The sequence below is a fragment of the Microdochium trichocladiopsis genome (assembly GCF_020744255.1).
Source record: "Microdochium trichocladiopsis strain MPI-CAGE-CH-0230 chromosome Unknown B0I36scaffold_5, whole genome shotgun sequence".
In the NCBI taxonomy this organism is placed as follows: Eukaryota; Fungi; Ascomycota; class Sordariomycetes; order Xylariales; family Microdochiaceae; genus Microdochium; species Microdochium trichocladiopsis.
The window spans coordinates 1,709,668-1,725,833 of NW_025763548.1; the positions used below are offsets into that span (position 1 = coordinate 1,709,668).

Sequence of the window (16,166 nt, forward strand, 5' to 3'; positions counted from 1 at the left end):
AACCAGTACATTGTAGGTCGCATGTTGTGCATCTTGGACCGCATCTCGTTTTCTGAGTAGATGTATCAGCGAGCAAAGGTACAGAGAGGCACAGTACACCACTTCGACTTCCCAGCAGGCCGGATGCAGGCAGAAGAGGGGAGAGCCCGGGCCGATGGGCAGAGGGCAGTGGCAGCAGTAATAAGGCGCCACGCAAGCCGCACCCAGGAGGCTTCCAACGGCGTGGTCATATGTGGGTGGGGTGGAGACGAGGATTTGTCTGCTGTTACTGCGGTACACTTTGTTCTTGTCTGTTTCGCAGATTTGGGGGTTTGTTGAATTCATCACCTGTGCCGTCTCCCATCAGTAAGGTAGTCCTTGCCACAGCAACGAGGGCGATCAGACAGCCAACCTTGGAAGAGTGGGCTGTCCCGTGACATGGTGACATGAGGGATGCAGCCACCCACGCACGCCTTGCCTCGTCTCCGTGGCCAGCATTCCAGCGACGCTTACACGCAAGCAACACACCACACTCGCCCAGGAACCAAGGCCCGCCACCGCTAAGAGACGGACGGGCAGCTCGCGATGACGCTGCATGAGCGGAGGTGGCGTTGCCTCCCTGGAGCCTCGTACCCGCACCACTTGACGCACACCACCCGTTGCGCTTCCCGATCGAGCCGCATGCTTTTTTCCCGCGCCTGTTCCTGGGCTGTTCCTGCCGTTCACGGCTGTTTAAGCTTTTCGCCCTGTCTTGCTTGCCAGCCCAGCAGACCAACAGCTGGGGAAAATGTCTGCTCAGCGAGACTTGGTCTCTCTGCCCTATTTATGACTTCTGCTTCTGCTACTAGTCTGCGCAAAGCAAACTTCTTCTCCTCATGTTCTTCGTCCACTCGCTGACTTGAGCTGTGACCACTTCTCGCTCTTCTTGTCTTGCTATCTCTCTCTCTCTCTCTCTTGGAACTCGGTCTTTCTTGTGCTTGGGATACTACAATTATATCGTGACCTGAGCAGCCACACCACATCAACATGAGGACGGCAACCGCGTCTGCCAGCTTGCTGGCTCTGGCCTCCACGGCCGCCGCCATCAAGGGCTTCAACTACGGCAGCACCTTTACCACTGGCGCCGCCAAGACTGAATCGGATTTCGAGGCGGAATTCAGAACTGCAGCCGGCCTCGATGGCACCAGCGGCTTCACCAGTGCTCGTCTGTACACCATGATTGTAAGTCATCTCACGTCCATGAAAAAACAATGACATCATCATCAAGTGGCTGACCTTGGGGGGCTTTGCGCCCGTCTCACAGCAAGCTGGAACAACAAGCGATCCCATCTCGGCCATTCCCGCAGCCCTAAACACGGGCACCACACTACTCCTCGGTCTGTGGGCATCGGGCGGCGAGACTGTTTTTGCCAACGAGATTCTCGCCCTGAAAGCTGCCATCCAGCAGTACGGCAGCGCCTTCGCCAACGCCGTGGACGGCATCTCCGTCGGCAGCGAGGACTTGTACCGCAATTCGCCCCAGGGCATTGCTGCGGGCTCATTTGTGGGCGCCAACCCGGATGTGATTGTCAACTACATCAACCAGGTCCGAGATGCGATTGCTGGCACTGCACTCTCGGGTGCCAAGATTGGACATGTAAGTCCCATAGAATCCTTTCTCGTGTTGCCCTCTTCCTATGTGCTGGGCAGAACTCATCACAAAGGAAAGGGATACTAACATGGCGTCACCTACAGGTTGACACCTGGACCGCTTGGGTCAACGGCTCCAACCAGGCCGTCGTCAACGCCTGTGACTGGATCGGTCAGGATGCGTACCCGTACTTCCAGCAGGAGAATGCCAATGCCATTGGCAACAACAAGGCTCTTTTCGACGAGGCTTTGGCGGCCACCACTGGCGCGGTTGGTGGTAAGCCCGTCTGGGTCACTGAGACGGGCTACCCCGTCAGCGGTAAGACGGTCGGTCAAGCCGTGCCGTCTCTGGAGAACGCCGAGACATATTGGCAGGAAGTTGGATGCCCTCTCTTCCAGTCCAGTAATGTCTGGTGGTACACGCTCCAGGACGCTGCCCCAGCAACACCCAACCCAAGCTTTGGCATCATCGGCAGTACTCTTACCACAACTCCGCTATACAACCTGACGTGCGGTGCCGTCGGTGGTGCCGGCTCCTCCTCGTCTTCGTCGTCAGCAGCTTCATCCGAGCCCACGCCGTCTAGCTCTAGCATCGCCCCTTCGAGCTCTGCAGCACAGTCCTCTGCCGGCCAAGGCAGCTCCCAGGCTCCACCAGCGACCTCGTCCGTCCCCGACTCTGGCGGCAGTCCCGGAGGCATTCCTAGCTCGCAGATTGTGATCGAGTCGTCCGAGACCGTGACTCCGTCCGTCACAACCACGTACCCTAGCTCGGCAGCTGCTACTCCAAGCCAGGGTGGTGGCACCGGCGGCGGCAGCGTCAGTACTGGGGGCAGCAGCATTGGTGCCGGAGGCAGCAGCTCCTCTGCCACCACCCCGAGCACCACCGCCTCTACGTCCGCTCCGGCAACCGTTCCCACACTCGTCGGCGGACAAGGCAGGTCAGCGGTCGCATCGAGCGCGACATTCTTTGCATTTGTCGTCGCCGTAGTGGCAGCGGTCCTGATTTGACGGGTGTGATGTTGTTGGAGATACAGTGTGAGCTAGTGAGTGGCCGGCACAGCGCCATCACTGTGCGCTCGTTAATCTTGTACACCTTCACTAGACAGCCAGATTTTGGCGTCATCTTGTTTCATGACAAGTGTGGATAATTGGAATGATTGGTCTGCAAATAGAAACCATTAGTCGCATGAATATATCTTATATTAGCCCCAAAAAGTCATTGGATTCATATTCTAACCGCTTCTTCGAGGACTAACAATGTCTCGCAAGCGTTCCTTGAAACTCGTCTCACTGATGGTGTAAGCCCATCAACCTTCACAGTAAGAGAACAAGAGTCCCTTATGACCGACCGCAAAACGAGAAAACTGTATATGCGTTACGGCTCCTAAGAAATTCTCTTTTGTATGACACTCTCCGTACCATTTACAAGCCAGGGTCTGTCTCTACACATATCTCACCTACAACTCGGTAGATCCCTTTCAGAGTTGTCGTTGTTGTTGTTATTGACCTACATGTCAAAAAAGCGTGTCAGACGCCGCCAGGGTAGTAGGAGGAGATAATTACTGCGAAAACCCCCCATTACTAAGGGGGTTAACAAAAGAAAAAAAAGAAAAAAAAGATTGACAATAGCAATACTAAGAGCAACAACTTATTACCAAACCATGAAGTAAACAAGCAGGATTAACCACGACAACAAGTAAGCAGGAATCAAGACCTTGGGGAGGTATGCTTTCAAGGGACATCTAGCCCCGGCTTTCGGTGCAATAAAAAAGGGACCGGCACACTTGTGAGAGAGAAGATATATGCACAGTCTGGGGTATCTGGGCATTTAGGGGGGCTGAGTTGAGAATGCTTCGCTCTCGTTGCGAGCATGACATCGTCGTCCATTAGCAACTTGAGCATTTTTCACTCGACCTGCGCGACGAAGAGAGGTCTGGATCATCGTTTTATGAACATCTTTTTTCAAATTCATTCCCGCCTCCGCCCAAACCCAGTTATCGGATTCTCCCGTCTTTACGTCAGCGAGGTATGATTTCCCCGGATGTGCATGACAAACACACAAAACAGACTGCATAAGATGGCAGTATCGAAAAAAATCGTCGAACCGTTGAATACCCTTTTTTCTATTCCTCAAAGAACCCACTAAAAGCCTCCTTACGTGGCGGCCTTCTTGGCAAACTCTACCCTGAGAATCAAGTGCTTGAAACCATAACCGTCCATCTTGTTGCACGCCTTGACGGCGTCCGTCCTGTCGGCGAAGCTGATGAATGCAAAGCCCTTGGCCATGCCGGTGTCGCGGTCCTTGGCAAGGAACACGCGGGTGACGCGGCCGAAGCGCTCGAACATGTCGCGCAGCTCGTTCTCCTCGGCCATCTCGGACACGTTGGTGACGCGCAGGGTGGCAAAGTCGTCCCGCTCGCCAAACTTGCCGCCCGCGCCGCCCATCTTCTCGCCCACAGCGCCGCCCGGCCCGCCGCGCAGCGCGGGGGGCACGTAGCTGCCCTTCTTGCCAGCCGCACCGCCGTTGAACGCGCCGTCGTCGGGCATGCCGGCGGCGGGGTCGGCAGAGCCCTCGGCGCCGACGGGGGCCATGGTGTCCTTGTAGGGACAGCGGGCGGTGAAATGCTCGCCGTTACAGATACGGCACTTGACGGTCTTGTCCTTGAGCTTCTCCTTCATGGCGTTGGCGTTGGCGTCCTTGGCCTCGTCCTTGGTGTCCTTCTTCCAGTTGGTGCTGAGCTTGAGGATGATGTTCTCGCCGACCGAGGTTGTGTCGGGCTGGGGGCCGGCGCCATCCTTCTCGGAGAGGCCAAACTTGGACCATGTCTTGCGCTCGGCGACGCGGGGGTTGACAACTTCGCGGTGTGTGACGAGGCGGATGCGGCGGGTGGTCTTTACTTTTTGGCCCTGCTCGTTGAGGGCATATGTGATGGTGGTCTTGGTGCCGTCCTTGTTCTGGATGGTCTGGGGAGGGGGCAGCTCCTGCACGACCTCGTCGCCCTCGTCGTCGTCGGCCCAGTCTCTCGGCTTCGTCGCCATGATTGCGGTTGCGTGTGTGTGTTTGTGAGTGTGTGTTTGCAAGTCGGCCGGGTGGCCCTGGCGGTGCAATCTGGCGTGTTTTTGGGTCTTGTCGTCGACTGTCCTCGAAAGCAGCCGGGAAGATGGAAATGCGACGGGTGCGTGATGCTCGTCGGCGTCGTCGTCTTTGTCGTTGTGATGGGTGGGGGGGAAGTGGTCGTGCAGTGCTGGAAGCAGGCAGTGTACCGCAGAATCCGTTATTTCTGGCTCACAGCTGGGCTCCGCGGGGCAGTCGCTCTCCAGGCGGCCACAGGCAGGTGCGTGGTGGGCTAGCTGGGCACACGCAGGCAGGCGGTCACTTTCTGCCAAGAAGGGATTTTTGAATTTTCGAGTGGGCGGCCCAGAAAGGTGTGCCACTGCTCTCTTAGTGGCTGGCTGCCGTGTTTGTTCCTGAGTGGGGCTGCATCCGCCTGGCCTGGCCTGACTTGCCTTCGCCCCCAGTGCCTCCCAGTGACTCAGCAGTTGCACCAGTAACAACTCATCTTGGGGGGCAACAAAGCTTTATATTTTTCATATACTGCTCGCCTAGCGGTCTGCAGCAAAGTAGCCTCTGAAGGCCGTTCACGCGAGGAATCTATGTTTAGAATCGAGAAAAAGGAAACCGTCCAGGATTGGACCATGGTAACGTGCCCATAGAAACTGAACGTTTCTGGGCGTCTTGGTGAACCCTGCAAGTGGTCCCGCGAATGGTGGTATATCTATAATCCAAGGTTCAAGCAAAGTCCTGAGCGCCACTTGAAAACACCAGATCACCCAAAAATGCCCACCCGCCCTGCCTGCCGTACTCCCTTGTTTTGTCATATAAAAAGAGGTAAATGTAAGAAAAAGAGGGAGGCTCCTGGGCCAGGGGCCTCTTCCTCGCCAAATGATCGAATAGCCATCACATGTCGTCATGTGTGGCTCCGGTACCTAACAGTACCGTGTTATAATCCTTTGAGCTCAAGCTGTCGCTGTCTGAGGAGTAGCGGCAGTGTGCATTCTTGATCTGCGTTTCGCCGACGCAGAGGTCGGGATAGGAGGTAGTGCACACGTCGGAGGCGCGTACCTCGGCGGGATAGGGGGCAGCGCGCAGGTGGGCGGAGGAGCTGGAGGAGGCATGTCCCCCAGCGATGGCATGCTCCTCTGTGTCGCCAGAGTCCTAGGTGTCAGGCTCGAGGATCTCGCTTCCCACAGGAAACTGGTTGTTGCGGGCCCAGCACCAGCGGCAGCAGTGGAGGGCCGTGCCTGAAGTGTGGCATCGAGAGAGACAGGCTCGCCCAGCATAGAGTGCCTGTAGTTAGCAGGATGGCTAAACTCAACTGCCATCGAGCTTCGTGGCACAAAGGCCGTGGGGGAACCAAAATATCCAATAGTTGGGGACAGTCCTTGAGCTCGCTCCATGGCTCGCACTGGGTCAGGGCGGGACGCCGGACCTTCCGGCACGACCTCTGTTGTAGACTTCTGTGGATGGCGAAGGTTCGACAAGCTTACGAATCTCCGAGTTGCGCCAATGCTGGCAAGTGCGCCTGGCGCTTGCAACTGAGCATCAAGTCCGGGAAGCCGCTCCTGGCCTTGTGTGTGCTGCCTGGAGGGCCCAGGGGAGAGACGTGGAGAAATTGGAGAGGGGAGATCAACAACCACGGAGAGGGGTCTTGACAGTGGCAGCGCGGTTGGTGGAGCTCTTCGAGTCGGTCGGAGCAGGTCCTGCCCGGCCGGCTCGGCCTGGGGTGGTGATGGTGGTGTCGATTGGCTGATGGTGATGGCTGGCGGTTGGATAGACGAGAAACGCCGGCTGACGGCTTGGGGTATGCTGAAGTTGGGAATGCTCTGAGGAGCAGAGACGTATTCATGCTCTGCGCTGTCTCGCCTCGTGGACTCTACGGACTGTCTGCGGCCACTGACCGTGTAGATATCCAAGTCGCCATTCACTGCTTGCCTCGACTGGCGCCGAGTCAAGATGGCTGCGGCATTTGGACGCGTACGTATCTCAGGTGCGCCATGGATGGACTTGGCCATGTTTGGCAGATGCTCCATCTCGCAGCTGTCGTGATAACTTGAGAAGTTGGGACGCGTCGGCGAGCAGGCCGGCGAGGAGTTTGGCGGTGTCCCAAATGCCCGTAGTTCCATGGAGGCGACGGAAAAGCGGTTTCCGCTGCTGTCGCGCGGGCTCTCCAAGTTGTTGCCGTCCGAGGAGTCGAGGCTGGCTGTGGTTGATCCGTCATCCTGCAGAAGCTCTGGTGTCCGCTCCAACTTGTCCATGCTGAGGGCATTCTCCTGGTTCCATGAGAAGTCTTCGCGAATGATCTGGGAGTACCTAGCCTCCTCACGCTGGCGGCCAGTGTCGTCCGCAACGCCAGTCTCCGATGCCTTCTTCCGACCACCCAAGATCTCGATTTCGTGTCGGAGTACCGATAGCCAGGACTCCATGTCCTCTGGAGTTTCACAGACAAGTAGGAAGTTTGACACCTGTCGCTTATCGACTCCCTTGAGCCTTGTCTTGCGGCCCTTGTTGTCGATGTTTGCTGAAATGGCCGTGTCCGCCACAGACAGTACCTGGATAACCCAATGCCGACCAGGAATCAAGTCACTAGCAAACGCCGCCGAGTCCTTCGTGATGCGCAATGCTCTCTCGGGAGGCCGGTCGTTATCGCCATCGGCAGCGTACTGAAACAGCCAGCTTGAAGTCGTTAACACGTAAATCTTGCTCGCAAATTCGATAGGATTCCGCGCCATGGTGTTCCGATTCAGTCTCCTCCTGTGCTCGGACCGCTTGTTCAAGTCGCTGGCATCGGAGGCTTTGCGGCCTATAAGACCGTCTGCTGCCGTTGAGCTGATGCGTTGCAAGGTCTCGATCGGCGCCGTGCACATGGACATCATGGCACGCTTGACAGCCTGCTGGTATGCCTCACAGAGAGGCGGCGGCGGCCAGGGCATGGACGCAACACTGGCGTGTCCTTGAATGGGCTCCGCCATAGATGCACGCTTGTTGGCTCGGTAGTCGCCAGTAAACTCGCCGGGGGTGCTGTGGGCAGAAGGTAAAGGCGACGAGCCGGTGTGGTCCAAGGAGTTTGACGAATGCTGCAGCATCAGAGTAGACATAGAAGAGTCCGGGGCATAAGACCAGGGATGAGCATCTGACATAAATGAGCTGGAGCCTGGCGAGGTGGGTGATTCGAGTCGCGGAGGACCTTGTTCCGGGATGATGACGTCTCGCTTCGTCTTTTGTCGTCCAAAAATGTTCCGCAGGCTCAGCTTGGATTCTCTTTTGTTGAGTCGATCCTGCTTGAGAGGCACCCTTTGGCTGTCGATGGCGAGGGCATCCAAATGCGGCGGTCGCTCGCGCAGTGAGTAAGTTGACTTGTTCGTTTCGATATGGGCCCTGGTCAAGGCTCCTGCAAGGGAGCCGACCAACTCAGCACCGCCAGCCATTGTGAATATATGTCACGATTGTCCGTGTATTGTGCGTTAATTGCGAAATCGAACAGGCAATAAAACAAAATAAAAATGTAGTGCCAATCTCTGCGAAGCGACCAGGCGCGCAGGAGGAACAAGGCAGACGGCTACAGGCGAACGTCAGCGTGCGCGGTCTACTAAGAAGCGTACTTTGCCGGCACCGAACCACTCACCAAGAGGTTCAGTTGAAAAGGACGTGAACAGACAACATCAAGTTGTTTCAAGAAGGAGAGTGAGAAGGCTGTAGCCAGCTGCGGGACGTAGGAGAAAAGACAGAAGCGACCTGAAGGAGAGAGAAGAGTAAGGTCTCCTCTCAAAGGGTCTCGTCATGCACAGGAGCGAGGAGCCGCCCGTTTATGACGAACACAGGGCCGGTGGCACCGTAGTGGCTCGGCGACTGAAGGCCGGCGCAGAAGGTTGGCCAGAGGCGTGTGTGGGCGTTGGACTTGAGACGGTCGAGCGACTAGCCGGCGGGCGTGGGAGGGGCCGGGGCCAGAGCGGGCATCCAACAGCTAATGAAGGGGGCGTGCCAGGAGGATCGTGTGCAGCAGTCCGGGGCCCATCCGCGAGTCTGTGAGCCGGCGCAAGCAGGCCGTCGAAGAGCAAAGTGTTTCTGAAGCTGTAGCCGGTGCGGAAAATCTGTAATGTTTCGAGTCGAGGATGGAGGGTAGGAAAAAGGAAGAGAAGCAGGTGGCCAGGAATAAACACAGGACGCAATGTGATGAGTGCCGTGCAGAATCTGGGGCAGGGACGCACGTCGCGTCCCACGAGGCACAGCACAGCACAACAAAAAGTAAATTGAGGCGAGCCGATCGAGCACCGTTGTCCCGGAATGGCATCTCGGCTGCAGTGTCATTCATGCTCGCTGCTGCTCCTCTGGGATGCCATGGCGAGCAGGCCCATGCGAAGCAGCCGGACCCATGCCAGCGAGCTGGAGACAGCAGCTCGCCTCGCCGGGCGCGCCCGGGGTGTCTGACCATCCTCGCCATCTTCCCCATCCATCGCCCCGGCCCACGCAGGGGGCTCCCGGCCATCGAGCCAAGGTGCCCCTGGCCGCCGTAGCGGGGCCGGGCCAAGACACTGGGCTGACGCTCGAGCAGGCAGGCCACTCTGCCGGCTCGTTGGCGTGGGCGTTGGCGTCAGGCGACGACAGGGAGCTGGAGGGAGAGCAGGCAAGTGGGCCGGCCGGGCCTGTGCCCCGGGGGCACGACAGTCGAGGCTAGCCTCTGGGGCGGCGTCGAGCTAGGCGTCGTTGTGTGACTGAACGGCGCTGCCTCGCACCGCCGTGCGCCGTAATTCTCGCCCCACGACCTGGGGAGGGCAGGCTTGCGAGCCCCGAATCCAGCTTCCAGACCTCTGGGGACGACCAAAGGCGCATTGGCAGAGTCGTCGTCGTCAGTGCTCCAGACCAAACGTGGCATCTCTGCTGACGGTAGTATCCATGCTCGCGGCGGTCCTCCATTGTGCTGGTCCAGACGCAGGGAGGAGGATTGCGGGAAAGAGGGGGATTCCCACCGTTGGAGCGCCCACCCCAGTCCAGTCTGCGACCTGCACTGCCAAATTGAGCCACTGCGACCCCACATCCAGGCAAGCTCAAGGTCGCAACCGTCGCGCAGCCGTTGGACACATACTCCCTCCTCAAAGTTTCCCACCCACACACCCGACCGACCATCCCGCAGCCCGGCCGAGCGGTCTTCCGTCGACGCGTCAAGCAGCATTGCAACCTTGCCCTGCCCCGGCACTCTTGTGCGTGTTGGAGCTGTGCACAGCAGTTGGCAGCAGTTGGTGCCATACGAGCGCTACCTCGAAGGGATGAGGACCGGAGCAGAGAAACGCTGGGCCAGGAATGAGTCAGATCCACGGCTCACCCGTCAACATGGGATGCTCGAGGACCTTGGCATCAGGACCACGGATACATCCGCGGCTGACAGCATTGATCCCGGCAGGCGACTCCATCGAGAGACACAGATCACATCTCGTCTGACACCAGCAGCGCCGGAGTGCATACAGAGCACCAATGGACAGTACCATCACATGGCATGTTTCGGCGTGAGAGACACCTCTGTCTGGGTGTGTTGATACCTAGTCCCGGACGCCAACCAGCAGAAAAGCCCTCGCCCGCACAAAGCCCCAAAATAGCCAGAGCATAGTACAGGTGAACCCCGGTTATGCGGAATAAAGGAGACATTCCGTTCAATTATCCGCAGTATTGAGGGGAGGTCATTCTTGAGGTATTTCACGCCTATCCAGGCTCTGTATTCTACTGAAAGTACATGCGGATATCTCTCTGCTGTAAGGCTTCAATTGATGAGTTCGTAAGTACCCTTTCCTGCTTATTGAGGTAAGAAATGAGGCCAGTATCACCACCTGATTGCTCCTGGTAAAGGCGCAGTCGGCGGAGGGCCTCTAGGGCCTCAACTATGGTGATTCGTGGCTCAATTTCAAGCTCAGCATTATCGTCGTCGTCGTCGTCGTCGTCGCTATTGCCTGCCGGGGTAAACTGGTCGAGAATCTGCTGGTCAAGGTCGTCGGATTCTTCAGTCAGATTCTCGTCAGCCGGGTTCAGGAAGTTATGGATGTTCATCACCTCCTTGACGTGATGATTAGCCTGAAGCCTCTGCAAGCCGTACGTAATCTCGCGAACGGCTTCTTCATGAGTAGCAGCAATTGCTGCCTCAAGTGTGGCCTGCTGGGGGTCTCTAGGGGCCTCCATGAGGCCTTTCTTGAAGCACTTCGTGATAGTTTCAGGAGTCACATCTAGCTCCCAGGCTTGGATGCCCCATCGCAGAGCCTTTAGTACGTTCATTGTACTAAGAGGGTCTCTACCGGCGTCATATTCCGACAGCATATAGCGTACCCAGTACCGTCGCCAGTGAGATTTCCAGGCTGCAATGATTCCCTGATCAAGAGGCTGTGTTTTGCTTGTAGTATTGGGTGGCAGCCATATGATAGCGGTGTTTTGTAGGGGGGTCGCACTTGTCAGAATAGCTTCATATCCGGCTTCATGAGCAGAGAAGTTATCCATCAGCAAAATGACGCTTTTACCAGCCATTTGGCGGTCGAACCAACGTAGCCATTGCTCAAATATAGTCCCTGTCATCCAGGCCTTCCTATTGTGAGTCCATTCTAGGTTCATATGGCGGATATCGACCCCCGCAGCGGTGAAGGCGCGAGGCCTTTTTGCCTTGCCAATGAACCATATTGGTAAACGGTCAGTACCTGACCAATTACAGCGGAGATGGGCTGAGATCCGGGCCTTCTCCTTTTTGCGGCCTGGAAGGCTGCGCGTCGAAAGAGAGCGATCCGGAATCATCTTCCAGTAAAGACCTGTTTCGTCGCAATTGTAAATGTCATCATGGGAATACTTCGAGAGGATCTGTCGGATTGAGGCCATCTCCTTCTCAGTATTGACGATATTGACACTGCCTAGCTCTCCATGCTGTACGCGTAGTTTTATATCGTGTCGGCTTTGGAAACGATAGAGCCAGCCGTTCGAGAACTGCGGCGGCTTTTGGTCCTTGTATTGAGGCATTTGCGCCCAGAATTGCCGTGCTTTTGCCTTAATGACTTCGCCCGTGATAGTAATTGAGCTTTCAGCTTGCTGGCACCACATATATAAGGCGCCTTCGAGGTCGCGGTGAGGGTTATTATTGACCCGCGTCAAGTCGAGGGCGCGTGGCTGCTGTAGTGGCTCGCTTAGGTACGCGAAACGGCTGCCGAGGATGTCGGTAATGGAGGATGTCGAGATAGGCTGGTCGTACTGCTTCAGGAACCATTGCTGTAGCTCGATATGGGAGTCTGTCGGACGGAGACGTCGTCGTTCGCGAAGGGCTAGCTTCTGCGCAGTCGAAATGCGTCGCCGCGACGGCTTCAAGTTGGAGGGTGCGGTGGCGCGGGGTGCCATTTCGGGGGGTCAAAACGCGGTCCAAACGCGCCCCTATTTCACTCGGATTAGCGGATTTAGGTGGTGGCGATGGCCTCGCTTTGTGCGTAATCGATGAACGCGAGGGATTAGCGGAATCGCATGTGTTTTGAAAGGAAACAGCCAGTTCATCCGCAGAAGCGAGGGAATCCGCTTATGTGAGGTCCGCATAACCGGGGTTCACCTGTACGACGCTGGGCTCGCAAAGGTGCACACCATTTGTCCCACCAGCCAGGGGCGACCCTGGTGTGTTTACGGGACCCCACCTGCACATCCCGCCATTCTCGCGGCGCGTGGGCTGGAATCGTGCAAAGAGCAAGTATGCCACGGCACAAGGACCTCATTTCTTGCATGCACTAGGCATCGTGGCGCATATCCTGGCCTCCCGAGAAGGCTGAGGCGGATAATGGCAACTGCTGGGCTCAACCTGGCAGGCGATCCAAGTCGAATCTGCCTCTGCTGATGCAAGGGAGCGCATTCCAGAATCCCCGGTCAGCTAGCGTGCCCGCTGCCGCAGGAAACCACGAACATCTGTTGAGACAAGACATCTCGAGGGAGAATCCAATGGACTCGGGTGATGAGCAACTCGTGGAGCGAGATGGCCTTGGAATCACACCAGCCAAGTTGCTCCGAGAAATGAGGACGTCGCCAAACATTTCGGCCACGACGTCACATCGCGCAATTACACTTTGCTGGGCAAATGCAGTCGCGTCAGCAGGTGACGTGATTGGTGAATCGCGTCAAGTACAGCAAAACCCTGGATCCAAGCTGCAAAGCAACGCAATTTCACGTTGCATATGCTCGCATTGCTCCTGGGACAGCCCAAAGCAACGCGAATATGAGCTGTCTGTGTCGCGCTTGGTGCCTACCGAGGTGTCATCTGTGACGGGGCAGCTGAAGACTGTCTGCATGCTTCGTTGGCCTGGAGTACAAGTACGATTGTAAGTGCTGAGATGCTGAGACTGGCTCCAGGAAGCAGATTGACTGGTTCCAGATTGCATGGCACCCGTCCGTCCACGACAGGCATCCATCCTCCTCAGGGGAGGGCGTAGTCTTCCCAACGAGATCTTCGCGTGCATGATAAAGGGTCTTTTTTTAGTACCCGATAGACAGTATCAACGAATTACCGTGTCGTCGCTCCTCCTTGCTCGAGACCCCTGCCCAGCTCGATTTGTTTGGGGCAAGCTGAACACCACTGTGATGGGAATTGTTCAACGTTGCTACCGGCCGCTGCATAACTACCACTCCAAGGCGGTCAAAGCTGCCGGGGTCAGCCCTTGCATGGTCGAATTGGGACAGATGAAACAAGTCTATATCCTCAAACAGCAGCTTCTTGCATTTTTTGCTTGTCTCCATCGCGACCCTGTGGGACGGATTGTGTTTGCTCCAGATTACAGCTTTGACAACTTGACACTTGACAGGTCAGGGATGTCACAGATCTCTGCTCTGGCAAGGCAAGGGTCTGATCTCGGCATCGGTCCGGTAAAGTGGTCGAAGTGTTTCAACGCTTGGGCCCCGTCAGTTAGCGCCACCGCACGAGACATCCTAGGATGCTTATGAGTCTGTGCACCCAACATTCCTACCCGAGGCTTTCTCGAACGTTCGCTACCTGTCGCCGTCCGATTTCAAGTGGACATCAACGATGATCCGCCTGCGTAAATATGAAAAGTCGCACAAGCTGCTTCAAAATTCTGCTTGCGTACGTACGAATGCTATGGTAGAGCGTGCCGATCTCGCAGCCGGCAAACGAGCCACGAAACGGGGCCGGAAGCGCCGGACTCCAGGCGCAGTTGTCGTAGAAACAATATCAATCCCAGATGTTTACAAGTTCCAGAATCGAGCGGAGGTTACTTTTCTCGCGACGGCCCTTGCATTACCGATGCCTGAATTAGCTGCTCGTTTTTTCTTTTTGGGGGGGAAAGGGAGGGGGGCCGGAAACCAAGCCGCTGTGGCCCCCGCCACCGCCACCGTTGTTATAACTTACAGCTCGTCACAGTTGAAACAATTGACAAAAACTGCAAAATATTGTTTAGACAAAGGGACTCTTGCATGATCATGCGCATGCCCGATATTATGCTTCCGTCTGCCTCACCATCACCCTGCTCACATCGAGCCTTGGCAGCCACGAGATTCAAGGGGACAAGATTCTGAAGCAACGCTTTTGGCTTTCTGCATCGTATGAGAGGTCACCTGCTGCAACCTTGAGGCAGTTTCGAATAGGGCATTGGCCTCGGCAGGTCAGGTGAACCCTTTGGAATGGTAAAATTGGATGTTCCAGGTTTAAGCTACCTTTGCTTTTCCTCGTCGTTTTTGGAGTGTCGTTCTTTTATTGACTGCTCACCATCCTGTGTGAGTGAGAGAGAGCGATGGTCTGACAGATGTGTTCGCCCGGCAGTCCTGCCTGCTCCACGCCGTGGTGCTCGTGGTTGAATGTTTATGTTTACACGGACGGTTGTTGTTGTTTTCATTGTTGTTGCTGTTGTTGTTGTCGTCGTCGTCGTCCTCATTTCGGGTGGTCGCCCTGCTTTTCTAGGTTATTGGGTACAAGGGGCGGGGGTGTCTCTAAGCGTGCCGCCTCGCTTTTCTCAAGGTAGACGGGCGACGGGGCTGTTTGTGCAGATCACATCGGGAGTGAGGGTCTACTGCGTATGAGTGTTCGCCTGGCCCTCTTCTCACTGCCGACCAGTGCCCGCAAGAAGCCAAGCAAAAGTCCCAAGTCTTTTTTTTTTGTTTTTTTTTTGGTGGCTATTACGGAACGAGGCTGTTTGTTTTTGGTTGTCGCTGCTATGTACCGAACCACCGTTCCTAGCCGAAGCACTACGGCTGTTCATGCATGTGGCGTCCTTTGGCTCCGAGACTGGATTCTATGTTATACGGCTTGTACGAGTCACGAACGTGTGGCCTGGGCTTTAGAGAATCTTGAAGGCACAGGGAAGATGCCGGTTTCCTCTCGGTATTCGGCAGGCCCGCAGTTCTTTGCGCGGACGCTCGGACTGCGTGGGCTACTAGAGAGCATGGCTCACCATATGGCTTGGTGCCGAGGTTTGGTCAACGGCGTTAAGCGGGGAGCGCGTGCAGGGACGATAAAAGAGCTTGCTTCTTGTGGCGGGATGGAGGCACGGAACAAGGACCGACTTGTCTAAACACACCGTGATGCGAAAATGTCGAGCAAGTAGAAGCATCATTCACGACTGCCGCGATGGTGATCATTTTGGACGAGGCTGCCGAGACCGAGGCGATGTCGTTATCCTATGGGCTCGAGAGTGAACCCAAGATACCTTACTCAGGGTGGTATTACTGCGCTCCCGCGGTTGGGGAAACCCTGGCCATACATCCCCCACACTTGCTTGGCATAGGCTAGCCGAGCAATGCAGTGAGTCGATCGGCGACAGCGACTCATGGACCGAATCAGCCGCAACAGACATTGTTCCGTGGGTCGCGACTCGTGTGAACACCACAAGCTGAAGGACGGACGTCTTTGACCAACCCGCTGGAAGCGCCCCGGATGCTCCTCGGCCTCTTCCCGTTCCCTCTCAGCCTACCCAGTACAGTATTTGACTCGAGCGGGCCGGATGAATGCAGGTTGGCTTATTTTGTGCAGAGAAATCTTTGGAAAGCTTAGGCTAGACTTGATGCGCCCGCCACGGGGAACACAACAGGGACTTGTCCAGGGCTTGCCGGACCCCCGGGGGAGAGCTACTGCATGCACTTTGAGCAGCAGGGCGTCGTCCAACGCCGGGCAGGGGATGACCCCCGGGATGGCCGGGCCGGAGAGAGAGAGTGGTCGAATTTGCGGGGAAGAAAAGGGGGATTTCATGCTCCATATTGTGGCGTGCAGTCGGACGCAAGACCATAATACTAGAATGTGGTCAACGGGCTCTGTTGCCATTTCCGGGTCACCGGTGTGCGATAATGTATTGGCTTGCAGCATTCTGGCAAGGGACGGACAACTCTGCGATGGGATTATTCCCCTTTCCGGCGGGGACGCAGCTGCGAAATTGTGGCAAGTTGTGAGCAGGCACATCCGTGGACTTTTAACCTTCGGCGGGGCCTGAGAACTGCCGCTACATCTGGGACAACTGTCGGGTGCGTAGAGCTAGCGTGTACACCACTTCAGGCGAACCGT

The 16,166-nt window shown here is 56.4% G+C and overlaps 3 protein-coding genes across 3 annotated transcripts; 1 reads left to right on the top strand and 2 right to left on the bottom strand.

The window, feature by feature from the left end:
• Positions 1–1,005: 1,005 nt before the first annotated feature.
• Positions 1,006–2,616, top strand: B0I36DRAFT_374126 (glycoside hydrolase superfamily; the record flags this gene model as incomplete). The annotated part of the gene is made up of 3 exons (XM_046160247.1): positions 1,006–1,200; positions 1,283–1,615; positions 1,714–2,616. 3 exons carry the CDS (start codon positions 1,006–1,008, stop codon positions 2,614–2,616), a joined length of 1,431 nt encoding a protein of 476 aa, XP_046012773.1.
• An 829-nt stretch (positions 2,617–3,445) lies between these two features.
• B0I36DRAFT_323182 (RNA recognition domain-containing protein) lies at positions 3,446–4,979 on the bottom strand. Its single transcript, XM_046153937.1, has one exon. It carries the CDS (start codon positions 4,645–4,647, stop codon positions 3,763–3,765), a length of 885 nt encoding a protein of 294 aa, XP_046012774.1. The 5' UTR covers positions 4,648–4,979; the 3' UTR covers positions 3,446–3,762.
• Positions 4,980–5,625: 646 nt separating this feature from the next.
• B0I36DRAFT_362840 (uncharacterized protein) lies at positions 5,626–8,094 on the bottom strand (the record flags this gene model as incomplete). The annotated part of the gene is made up of 1 exon (XM_046158716.1): positions 5,626–8,094. One exon carries the CDS (start codon positions 8,092–8,094, stop codon positions 5,626–5,628), a length of 2,469 nt encoding a protein of 822 aa, XP_046012775.1.
• Positions 8,095–16,166: the final 8,072 nt, after the last annotated feature.

What these genes read in the sequence shown, in the direction of transcription:
- B0I36DRAFT_323182 (XM_046153937.1), bottom strand. Translation starts at nt 4,647, where the DNA reads ATGGCGACGAAGCCGAGAGACTGGGCCGACGACGACGAGGGCGACGAG.